The sequence below is a fragment of the Anolis carolinensis genome, chromosome 3 (assembly GCF_035594765.1).
Source record: "Anolis carolinensis isolate JA03-04 chromosome 3, rAnoCar3.1.pri, whole genome shotgun sequence".
NCBI classification, from domain to species: Eukaryota; Metazoa; Chordata; class Lepidosauria; order Squamata; family Dactyloidae; genus Anolis; species Anolis carolinensis.
Window position 1 is genome coordinate 269,227,663 of NC_085843.1, and position 12,352 is coordinate 269,240,014.

General features: G+C 38.3%; 1 protein-coding gene across 7 annotated transcripts in view; it reads right to left on the reverse strand.

Moving 5' to 3' along the window:
* Positions 1-12,352, reverse strand: part of tnik (TRAF2 and NCK interacting kinase) — a 328,667-nt gene that overhangs the window by 65,305 nt on the left and 251,010 nt on the right. For 4 of the 7 annotated variants that reach the window (XM_062977521.1, XM_062977522.1, XM_008106031.3 and 1 more), the window contains exons 14-15: positions 11,714-11,800; positions 8,815-9,024 (exon numbers count right to left, since the gene is read on the reverse strand). In XM_062977521.1, the coding sequence (XP_062833591.1) occupies positions 8,815-9,024; positions 11,714-11,800 (297 nt within the window). The remainder of the gene's footprint in view (positions 1-8,814; positions 9,025-11,713; positions 11,801-12,352) is intronic. The other 3 variants (XM_016992005.2, XM_008106033.3, XM_008106032.3) reach the window with 1 other exon arrangement.

Here is a 12,352-nt window from a genome sequence, read left to right on the forward strand (position 1 = left end):
ATTAGAAGCCTTTCCTCTGGTGGACTGACTGTTGTCAAGGACTTTCAAGGATTTTCTCTCTAGGCTTCACCTAGAGTCTTCTTCTTCTCTAGAATTCATTTACAGTCTTCAATGTCTCCTACAACTCGCTGTCATTCTGCCACCAGCTACTTCCTAAAGGCTGATTCAGAATTATTGGCAGATCTCTATCATTTTTATCTTGGGCACTGCCACCCCCAGGGTTAGTTGTTCTCTCTTCCTTCTTCCGCTGGTTCACTAGGATTCTTCACATCTCACCAAGAATTGCTGTCAAATGCCCTTTAAAAGACTAACTTCTGGTTACCATAGACTATGGTTACAGAGCAAAATCTGTCCTTACATTCCTACAAGTACCTTCCAACCAGTCATTTCATTTTTGGGTGGAATTTCACACACCCAGCCCTCTGACCACTCATTCTAAGTGAGATATTCATACTCATTTGGAAATGAACACATTTTAATTCTCGCATTTGTATAAAAAGATAGAACTCTCTTTTCACATAGCTACCTTCTTGGTAACAATAAACAATAAATGATCAACTGCCAGTTGCTGGACTAACTACCAGTATTACATTTTAAATTGTGTATCTCTTTTTAGAGAGTTCTTTGAATTCTTTCAGACTACACAATTATAGCACTGATGCCATCTTCACTGCCATTATTCTATCATATGGAATCCTGGGATGTGTAGTTTGGTGCGGCCATTCTATTTGGTAAAGTGAAAACCTATCTAGGACTAAGCCATAGAAATTAAGGTGGCCTTGAAGTGCCATAATAGTGTTGTTTGAAGGGGACCTTAAGATGAAAATGAATATTTATTTCTCATTTTACTTATTCCAGTTTATCTATCCATCACTATTTCCTATTCTTATATTGAAACTTTCCACATGCCTGTCAATATCTCATTTCAAGCAAACTAATAGTTCATCCTTAAACACTGAGGCCTGAACCTAAAGAGCTATAAACTAGTTCTAAGGATCTAGTAGTATTTTGGCATGTTCTCTTTAAAAGGAACTGTACATATTAAAAAGCAAACAGCTTTGAAACCTAAAACATTTTTTTCAGAAACAATTATGAGACACTGCCTTTACTATTCAAATGAGGAGAAAGAAGAAGAAGAGGAAGAAAGAAAAGAAAAATCTAAACAATAAATAGAGATATATTTATGCAAAGCCATATTTAAAATATCACCACATCTGAGCATAGCAGAAAATAGAGTAATTACAATAAAGTATAATTATCTTCAGAAAAGTTTGTCACACAGCTGTGAAATACAGTAGTGTAATAATACCAAAGGTATGCAACTTTAATTATGGAGACAAAAATTTCAAAATATTTTAAGAAAAAATTACTGAAATTATAAAAATATCAAAAACTATATTATTGCTCTATTAATATTATTGTACTTTGCAGTATGCCCACATCCAAAAGCTATTTCTGTTTAGAAACAATTTTGAGGTCTCTATAATGTTCTCTATAAATGTAGAATGCAGCATTTTTAAAAGTAGATTTTGCAGTATGTTTTTTGACTACTATGTTGAATAAACCTATCTCAGTGTTTCTTTGGCAAGATTTCTTCAGAGGAGGTTTACATTGTCATCCCCTAAAACCAAAAGTACTGTATGTGACTTTACTCAAGGTCATTCAGTAGGTTTCCATGATATAATTGGTTCAATCCTTGGTTTCCTTGAGTCCTAGTCCAGCACTCAAATCACTACAACGTATCAAGCACACCTCTATTCTAGAATAGTATGAATCACACACATTTATTGAAGGCAGTGGTACTTAATTTATGGCCTTGGAACATTTCCATACAGCTTCAGTCCTTGCCATCTTTTGTTAAAATGATCTATCGGTCTATTTTGCTTGCGACCTGGACAGTTGCTACCAGTCAGAGTAGATAATAGTGGACTAGACTGAGCAATTCTTCCCGCAGGAACTTGCTCATGCATTAAGGTCAGCAGAGGAAGCCTTTCTCTAAGTGCTTTCTATAAGAGACCAGCAATTATCAGCTACAAAAGATGAACTTTCTCTGTAATGCTGCACACAACTTTGGAATGTGTTTCCATAGATTTGTTCAATGCCAGGAAGCTTTTTAATTTTTTTTTTTTAAAAAATGCTTTAAGATTTGAACTTACATATGTACAGGTATCTCATTTTGGAATGTAAAACTCTCTCACACACATCCTCCTCGGCAAGGGCGAATACAGCCCTTTGGTCAGGGACCTGAAGAGTTTCAACTTTTAATTTTGACAGTAGATTTTGCATTAGCCTATACTTTTTTTTTTAATGTCAGGTGTGACTTGAGAAACTGCAAGTCACTTCTGGTGTAAAATAATTGACTGTCTGCAAGGACGTTGCGCAGGGGACACACTGATGTTTTTTGATGTTTTACCATCTTTGTGGGAGTCTTCTCTCATGTCCCCACATGAGCCTAATAGCTTATACTACTTCTATAACTTCCTCCTGGGTAAGACAGAACTTTAGCCAAACAGACAAATTTGCAAAGATGTGACTACTAAAGCAACATTTGTGAAGAAAAGAAAGATTCCAGTGATGTCCACATGCATCACAACAGATATTTTTTTACAGAGGCATTCCATCCATTGTACAACAGGCAGCACTATTATGATACCTGTCTTTTGTGGTTTTTCTTAAGTCCTTTGATTGATTAATCTAAACAAACTGTTAATTAAACTTTGCAACCTTTGGTAACTTTTCAGAGGAACTATGAAATATATTTGAGAATCATCCAGCTGGATTGTTTAACAACATCTGATATGCTTGTCTGATGGATTTTATTTCAATCATGATGCAAGCCTCTTAGCAAGCCCCAGCTAATTAATAGTGGCAAGAATGCTACAGTTTAATGGCAACAATGAGAAATTCACCCACCAGATGTGACTTTTAAGTGCACTATCCAGTAATTTGCAGGTCAAGTATGCTCGATGACGCAGATATGTCAACCCACAGCCAATTTTTCATTAGTTATGTGAAGAGAAAGCTTGGAAGAAAAACAAGGCATAGAAAATGACCCAGAGACACCTGCAAAGTAATGCCAGAAGAAGAATAACCCTGGCTAGATTCAGAGGATTAAATCTGATCATAGTTGGAACCAAATGAAAGATGCTGAGCTGTAAGACAAAGGCAACAAAGCTGAGTACATACAGCTAAGACATTTGTGGAGAAAACTCCAAAGAAGGAACAAGGCACTATGCTGTGCTTTATCCTATTATTTTCCAGTAGAAGGTTGACAATTTTTGAGATACTGTCCAAGGATCCATAGCGTTTCTTCAGATCAGTTGGTATCTTCGTTGTTTTCCAGAAACTAGCTTGAAGTCATCATGTGCTTACAATATATTGCTTAAGGATGGAGTGCTCCTTGAAAAAATAATGGCATTTGGGCGTAAATGTGAAGAAACGTACTTCTTTTCTGCATGTCCACAATACTCCTGAAAGTTCATGCTGATCTTATATGGAGGCAGTGGAGGTTTACATCTTTTGGTAAGATCAGAAGATACACACTTAACACCCAGTTTTCTTTGCATCTCAGGACTGCACCCTTGTGACCTAGATCCCTTGTAGGCTTTCATGTCATTCTTCTGTTTCCATTGATCTTGAAAATCATGTCTGTTTTTAGAGTTTACCAAAACTGGTTTTGTGTTTAGATCTACCTTTGGACTTGGCATGGATACCTTAATAACAGGCAGCAATACTGTTTGCTGAGCAGAGGCCAAGCTCTTTGTTGGAAGTTTCTGGATTTCTAGCAAACTCTCCAGGGAAGCATGATGTGCCCTTTTGTCAGCTTGCATCTTTGCTGCTCTCCAGAAACTGGCTGGGCTGGAAGCACTTAGACTGAAGTTCTCAGGTGTTGATCTGTCACTGTTTAAGGATGGAGTACTTCTTGACAAATTAATGGCTTGTGGGTATAGAGGTGAAAGAAGGTATTTTCTTTCCTCATTTCCATTATATTCCAGGAAGCTCTTCTTGGTTATGTATGGAGGTAATGGTGGCTTACCACTGTCAGGAAGATGAGGAGAAGACACACACCTGATTTCTAATCTTGTTTGCCTTTCAGGACTACAACCTTGTGACCGAGATCCTTTGTTACATTTTCCATTATTGTTCTTTTTCCATCGCTCTTGATAACCAAGTCTGTTTTCAGAGTTTACCAATATGGGTCTTCTCTTTAAGTCTTCTTGTGGACTTGGCATGGAAACTTTAATAACAGGCAACAATCTTGCTTGTTGAATAGAGTCCCAAAAGTCCTTTTTGCAATTGTCTAATGCCTGTGGGTGTTGTGGGTCTTGTTTACTGTGTGGTTTAGATGTGTGAGAGAAATGACTAGAGTTGGACTGTGGAACTGCACCCTTGTCAGTAAGGTAGGTCATCAGTTGTTTAGTATTGCAATTGTGGTATTGCTTAGCAGGAATAACAGGTGGGTTATTAAGATATTGCTGCTGTACCTGGGGAGGTAGGATTAAAGAAATTAAACTCTTAAAACATACATTTTAGTTCATGACATAGAGAGTATGCAACTGTGTCCTCCACAACACTTAATTTATAATTAGAAAAGTACCCAAATTCAAGTCTGCTTGTGAATCTTGGATGCTAGTAAATTCAAAGATAAGGGAAGGTACATATGCCCACAAGTGTTCTTCTGCAGCAAGTCTAACAGTCCAGGAAAAATACAAGCACAGTGTGCCATTTCATACAATTCCTGAACAAATAATTCTAGGAAGCATAAAGAATTGGTCTCTCTTTTGTCACCCTTATCTGCAACAACTAATATTAGCCACAATACCTGTGAACTACACAGGTAAAAATTACGTTTTTGAGCATAATTCCCAGAATCCCCCAGTCTTGATGGAACTAACAGCCAGTGATGGGTAACCCTGGCTAGTTTTAAATCCTAGGGCTCTCCAGGGGCTGCATAGACTATCAAAAAATAAAAGAAATACACCAAAATGGTCAGTCATCCATCTCTAAAAATGTTATCTTTAAAACTAACATAGGCTTTGTGACCTATTTAAAGGGCAACTTGTTGTCTCTGGAGACATCAAGGAGCAACAAGTTATTCTTCTTTGCTAGGAAAAGGACAGTCTATACTCTAGAGAAGGGTTCCTCAAACTTTTTAAGCAGAGGGCTGGTCCACAATCCTACAGGCTGTTGAGGAGCTGAATTATCATTTGAAAAAAAAAATGAACAAATTTCTATCCACACTGCACATGTCTTATTTGTAGTGGAAAAAAAACAATGAAAGAACAATACAATATTAAAAGACAAGAACAATTTTAACCAACATAAACCTATCAGGATTTCAACGGGAAGTGTGAGCCTGCTTCTGGCCAATGAGATAGTCAAGTTAATTAGGGTTGTTGTTGTTGTTGTTGTTGTTGTGTGCCTTCAAGTCATTTCAGACTTTGGGTGATCCTAAGTCTAAAACTGAGGGCGGGGCCAGGTAAATTACCTTGGGGGGCCGAATCCAGCTCATGGGCCTTAGTTTGGGGACCCCTGCTATAGAGAGTCCAGAGGAGTCAAGGGACACAAAAACATAACTGAAAGCACACATGCAACCCCAAGGTTGCATTTTGCCCACTCTTGCCTTTAGGCATAAATCAGAGTGGGAATCATTTAGGCTTCCAGATGTTGTTGAACTGTAAATTCCAGCAGCCCTAGCCAGAATAGCCAATGATAATAATAGTAATAAATTTTATTGATAAGCCCTTAGGCCATATCACAATGGTGAGAAATGCTGGAAGGAAGAGTTCAACAAAATCTGGAAGGCCATATGATTTTCACCCTGGTCTAAAACAATTGATAATCTTCTTTAGAGTAGACTCATGGACTCACAAGATTTCTTAACTGCTGTCTTATCATTCAGCAATAGATTCAATGAACCTACTCTGGTTTGGACTGGTAACTGGATTGAGGTCCAAGGAAATATCTTTTCCAAGTCCTGCTCTGAACACTAATATTCTGTTTATCTATTATAGCTCTGTGGATTTGTCTAATTTCCTTTTAAAACTATGCAAGCCAAATGCCACAATTCCATTTATAATTGTGAACTCACCAAATCAGTTAAACATTGTAAGAAAAAGCAGTTTTGTTTCTCTTGTCTGTCCTGGATTTATTGCCAATCAAGTTCACTAAGTGATGCCAAGTTCTAATTTTCTTGTGAGAGAATGAAAACATAACCTCTATTCACTCCCTCTAAGCAATTCATAATTTTATGAACCTCTATTATATCCTTGCTTGGCTGTCTTTTTTCTGAATTAATAAGTCTCTATCCTCTAGCTTGTTTTCATAAGTGCTCCTTCCTTGGTTTTGTTTGTCCTTTCTATAGTTATTTCAGTGTGAACACAGTATTTCAAATTGTTTTCACGGAGCAATAATATTGCCATTGTGCTGCAAATTACAAGATATCTTATATGAATCACAAGAAAAATCACTCTCATTGTGCCTCAAGCACTTGAAACCATATAATGTAGATCCAACACAATATAGGCTAACAATTTGGTTTTGGAAGATGTATGTGTAAAGGAAAGCTGTGATTTCCAGGTATCTAAATTCTGTACCATGAAATAAAATATTCTGCATATAGGTCATTCATGCAAATGTCACATTTGCAACAGAAAAGAAGCTTTTGAAGTGGAAGCAATTACCATGCTCCACTGACAACTAAGATCTTCTTTTGAACAGGCAATCCCTTCTTTCAGAGTGATTATAATACACTGGCATGCTAGTTTCTCATTCAGCAGCTGGCACGGTTATAACATTTACAGCGGAGATGAGAGCAAGCTGCTCCCGACTTTGACCTGTGAGGAGGAATCATCTGTAATGAACAAGCTACAGGAACTTACTAGGGTTGCTTTTTTTAATGTCTCCTTTATGCCTCTTCCTTACAAAGTTGACAAATAAGCAGCTGTCAAGACAATTACATGCAACAGGGTCAAAGGAGGATGATCAAATCTGTGAAGCACAGTATGCAATAAAAATACTTTCATGCAAAACTGTGGCCGATCAAGCAATGAATAAAATTTGTTGACACTACAACTATAGTGCTACAACTATGGCATCCTGAGTGAGCTTATACATTGAGCCATAGTGTAGACTGATGGCTTCAAAATGGTTTTCTAAGGAATCCTAGTCTCCTCCATATGAAAGTCAATGCTAAAGATTCCTGAACATACGATTGCTCACCATTAACTGAAATTCTACAGCCACAAAAAGAAACTAAGTACGTTCAGTTTTGTGATGGAACGATAAACTTAATCAGGCCTGGACATTGCTCCCTATTTTACTAAACATGTACCTTGGAACATATTACAGTCTGAAACTTCCTGAGTGATGTCCAATGCATTAAACCAAATGTTTGAGAAACAGAACAGAGTACCTAATAGAGGAAGTACTTTCTGAGCTGGGTTTCAAAACAAAAGACCTACACGCACATCACTGGTAAGCCACAGTGACCACCAGAGAGTGAGAAGCCAGAATAAAACTATGGACATCTATAGAAAGCGGAATTGGAAAAAAAACATTAAATTTCCAGTGTTCTCACATTTCCATTCTTTCTTTCACCCCCCCCCCCCCCCAAATCTCTATGACTTTTATGCATCTCTAGGTTTACAAGGATAGCAAGGAAAGAGTTGCGTGAGAAACAAGGACAGATCAACTTGGTCAATATGGTCTGCCCTCTTTACTACCATTTTGCTTTAAAACTTGATTAAAAATTACACAGGTTTCATGCACCCCTATATCCAGTTGAGTTTCAGTGCAAATTCTGAAGGTTCAGTTCGTCGAACAGTCAACAATGAACTGATATTAATCACTATTAAATAATTATTGCAGACAAGTCCAAGATTGTCTGAAAGGGTGCGATCTGAGAAATGGGATTGTATAATGAAGAGTTCAGAGAGATACTTGTGCAGGTTGTACTCAGGTTTGAAGTCAATTTCCTCTTGTAGCTCAGATCTGACAAGGAGAATCCTAAATCTAATTCACAACTGGTTTTATATTTAGTTTTTTTTTTAACTATAAGACAAAACCAGCAACTCATCTGTGGCCTTTAGTCATGAACAAAGACTAAGAGAACTACAGTCTCTTCAAGTCGAACTGGATTTATATTTGAACACTATTTAATTCAAAAGAACAATGGAATAACACATGGAAGATCTAGAAGACTTCATGGTGACAACATAATTGCAGGAAAGCAGCATGGGAAGGGCTGCAGGATCTCACTTCATTGCAGGACTGAAGAAAGGTTAACACTTCAAAAACCCCAAACATTGTTCCTATATTAGACTGAAGGGTTAATGGATAGCTTAAATACTATTTCTACCAGAGCTGCACTGAGCATTGCCCCATTTTCAAGCAGCAACTGTCATTTTGGACAGAATACATATTGGCCCTGAAACACTTCACAGAAAACATTCACCCCCTCAATGATGCATCTTGTTTCCTGGATTAGACACATAGATGATTCCACACAATCATGCAAGGAACGGGAGGCAATCATACTACAATGCAGATTTGCCACTTTGATAGAATCATACCAGTTTTGGAGTTGTAAGGGACCTTTACTGTCCTCTTACAAATCCCTCCTCAGTCCAGGAATTGGATGACATCAGAGGGCAAGTGAACACAGTCCAGTAATACTGGATAATCAATAAAAAGGGGAAATGGGGTTTGTTTTGGTTTGCTTGGCTATATTTAAAATGTATGTGAGTTGGGTTTGGCTGTGACCTATATGTGGCCCAGAATAAGGTGCAAAAGTCAGAAGGTTATTGTTCCTACCTCTTTGGCCCAAGCAGGCTTCTCTGTGGCATTGAGTCCCTCCTTGTAATGATATAGGGATTTCTTTTCTGCCGGTCTCTGTTCTTGCCTCTGTTGCTGCTGCTGTTGTTGCTGCTGCTGAAGGGAGACCAGATAGTCCCGCTCTTGCTGCAACTGCCGCTGGAGCCGCTCTGCTTGCCGCTGCTCTTCCAGCTGTTTACGCTTATATTCCTATCAAGATATACATATTTCTTTATTTTAAAAAAATAATTAACAAGAAGCATGATGTTGAGAAGTCGCAGAAGTACAGCCAGCATGTTGGGGGAGAGCCAACACATTATTTGGTAGAAATTTACTGTATATATTTGAGTATAAGCTGAAATTTTCAGCCCTTTTTAGGGCTGAAAAAGCACACACACACCCCTTTGGCTTATACTTGAATGAGGGTCCTGGCTGGCTTATATTCAGGTCAGCTTACAGTTGAGGATATAAGTAATCAGAGTTGGACAGTCTTATCTTAAATTAAAGTTTTATGCAAATATTCAAAAACATTTAACCTACTGGTGCCACAATTAATAATTTTATTGGTATCTATCTTTATTTTTGAAATTTACCAGTAGTTGTTGCATTTCTTACCCTTCTCTTATACTCGAGTCAATAGGTTTCCCCAGTTTTTTTGTGGTAAAATTAGGTGCCTCGGCTTATAATTGGGTTGGTTTATACTTGAGTATATGCGGTAAGTTCACATACGAAGGATGCAATAATCTTATTAAGACTATGTGATCATGAGGTAACAGGTATATCTCCAAGTATATTTCATAAGATAAGATTATGAAACTCACTGGCAGAAACATCATTATTTATGCAAGGAAGGATTTGCATAACCTGCCCATACAGTTAATAGATCCGACTGGGGAAACGGAGATAAGGCATGAAGTGTCAACAACTCATGTTTATCAATTAATAAATAAAATATGATCCATGTTGAAATGACAGTTTCCATTCAAAATAGTGATAAGATTTAAATTTAACTTCAGCGTACAAGTGAACACATGTATATGCAGGAAATTTAGCAAGAAAACAACAACAACACAGTAAACAGCACAACAAGGCAATGTATGCCTACCAGGCATGTAAAGCTAGGTAGGCTGAATATGAAATATGCAATCAGTCAACCCTCATAAAACCAAATAGAAATTACAGGGCACAAGAACAATTTCAGATGTGGCTATCAGCTTTCCATTCAGAGCTATAACATAAATACAGCAGCAGGCCTCCAAAGAGTATGTTCCTGTCAGGAAGATGGTGAACATTTTAGAAGGAGACCAAGCAATGAAAGGCATGCATAGCAAAGGATTGCAAGCAATGAGTCCTCCCTGTTACTGGCAGAAAGGAAGGGGAAAAGACATTCACAGCTTGTCTGAAGTTTGCATTCAGGGGAGAAACCAATATCACATGCCATACTTCTCTTGTCTGTGAGTTGAATGGAATAGGAAGGCATTTCAAGACAGGACTTCAAAAATACCTCTTCATTATGACTCTCCACACTCATGCTGGCCTAGCCTTTCAAGATTGCCACTTTGAGGAGTTTTAAAGTTAGAACCAACTCCTGGAACCTTTTGATTTGTTCCTTTTTTTGGGTTTAGTTTTCAAGCACACTCTTCCCGGCAAGCCCACATGTGTCCTTCAGGGTTTGTAAAATCCTCAAGCTGAAGGGGAATATGCCAGCTTGCCTGTTGACAGGAGAATTGTGATGGGAGCTGCAGCGGGGACACCTCTAACCTGTATTTCGGAGCTCTTATTCCTCAGGGACACTTCTATTTCTTGCCAACGCACTGGCTCTGAATCCCAAATGACTACCCTTATAAAGAATGCATTGGCCTATATAGCAAATTTCCATGCCAGAGGCACAATATTATTTCCCACTCATCCCTAGAGTTAGTTACAGGTTGTGTTGTTTCCTCTTTTATAGCTGGCAGCAGTTCTTGGAAGGGGCAAAAATTAGACTGGGGCCTTGGTATAAAAAGGAGATGTATACTTGTTCGGACCATGTCTCCAATCCAATACCCAGCCCATGGCTGTCTTCAATAGAAAATGGAGAGTCAGTCACATTCGTGTTATATATCATTTAATTACACTACAGTGGACAACCGTATGGGACTTGGGTACCAATCCCCCCCCAAATTCCCCCACAGCATTTCCCCAAAACAAGAACCCATATTTATGCATAATTCTGAAAATGACAATAATACTTGTCAACAATATATTTCAGTATTTTGAAAGTAAGTGCAGAGGAAATCAGGAATCTAGGGTTCTGGGGTGTTTGTGGAGATCGGTATGGGCCGATCTCCAGAATACTATGCGGTATTCTTTTTAGTTTTCATGCATTTGGGGGATTTTCTGTGTGGTTCATGGCAAAATTTACTCTGCAAATCACACAGTTTTTTAAAAAGAAGAGGGGTTGGACATTGATGCGGGGTTTCTGGAGTCAGAAAAATGGGACCTAGAGGTCACACACAGTCTATAGAAATCACTTTTATGTCCATGTGTCAAATGTTAAAATCAGTCTTTTTAATTTGTGGTTTTCTCATTTTTGTGGGGGTCTGGCGCCCCTTAGGTCCATGAAAATTGAGGGAATACTGTAGTTATTCAAACTGTGCCTTAATAATGCCATACACATTTGCTAAAGAAACTCGAGCCATTCCTTCACTAGCAACTAATCAAAATTCTGAGTGTGCTGGAAATGTGAATAAAATTTGAATATGCCAACATGTGAATAAATTTAGCTATGTGCGGAAGGAGGAGTCTCCAGAAAAGGTGGCAATCCTAAAAGCTTGAAGGCACAGGTACATATAGGCATATGGCACGCACTCTCAGTACACAAAGAAAAGGCTGGACATAGATCCTGCCTTCCCATTACCAGAAGTAGAGCTTGTTCCTGCAATAATTGTTGCTGCAGGATCTCTAACTGCCTCTGTTCTTCCTCTAACTGTCGCCTGATGTACTCCTGGAGATGTGGCAGCAGAGAAGATGGAAAAAGAAGAGAAAAAGAAGAGAAAAGAAAGAACCATAATTCCAAAGAGAAAGGAGTGACCACATAAGAAGGAGAAATTGTAGAAACACCAAGGAGACCTGGTTTGTATAGGGTGGGGAAATCAAGGAATTAGAAACTTGTTGAGAAACAATGCATTTAACTGAAGAAAGCCAAAACCAACTTCTGCCAAGAACAAATTAAATTGTGCTGTTATGTTCAGGGTTGTGACCATGCAATAGTTAAAAAGGAAGCATTCTAGTCCAGTGCTTCTCAACTATCAGACGCGGTAGATTTATTTTTTTATAGGAGACTAGACTAGACTATTTTGGACCACCAGCCAATTACATTTTGAATAGCACTGCTCTAGGCCACAGTTACACAACAGTCAAGAGTGTAATATATGATTGAATGTAATCATACACTGCTCAAAAGCTTATCATAATTTAATCAGATCTGTTTCACTGTTGCTGGAGAGATCTGAATACAAAAATTCTGCTTGGATCTGGTAGTGGTCTTCTCCATCAT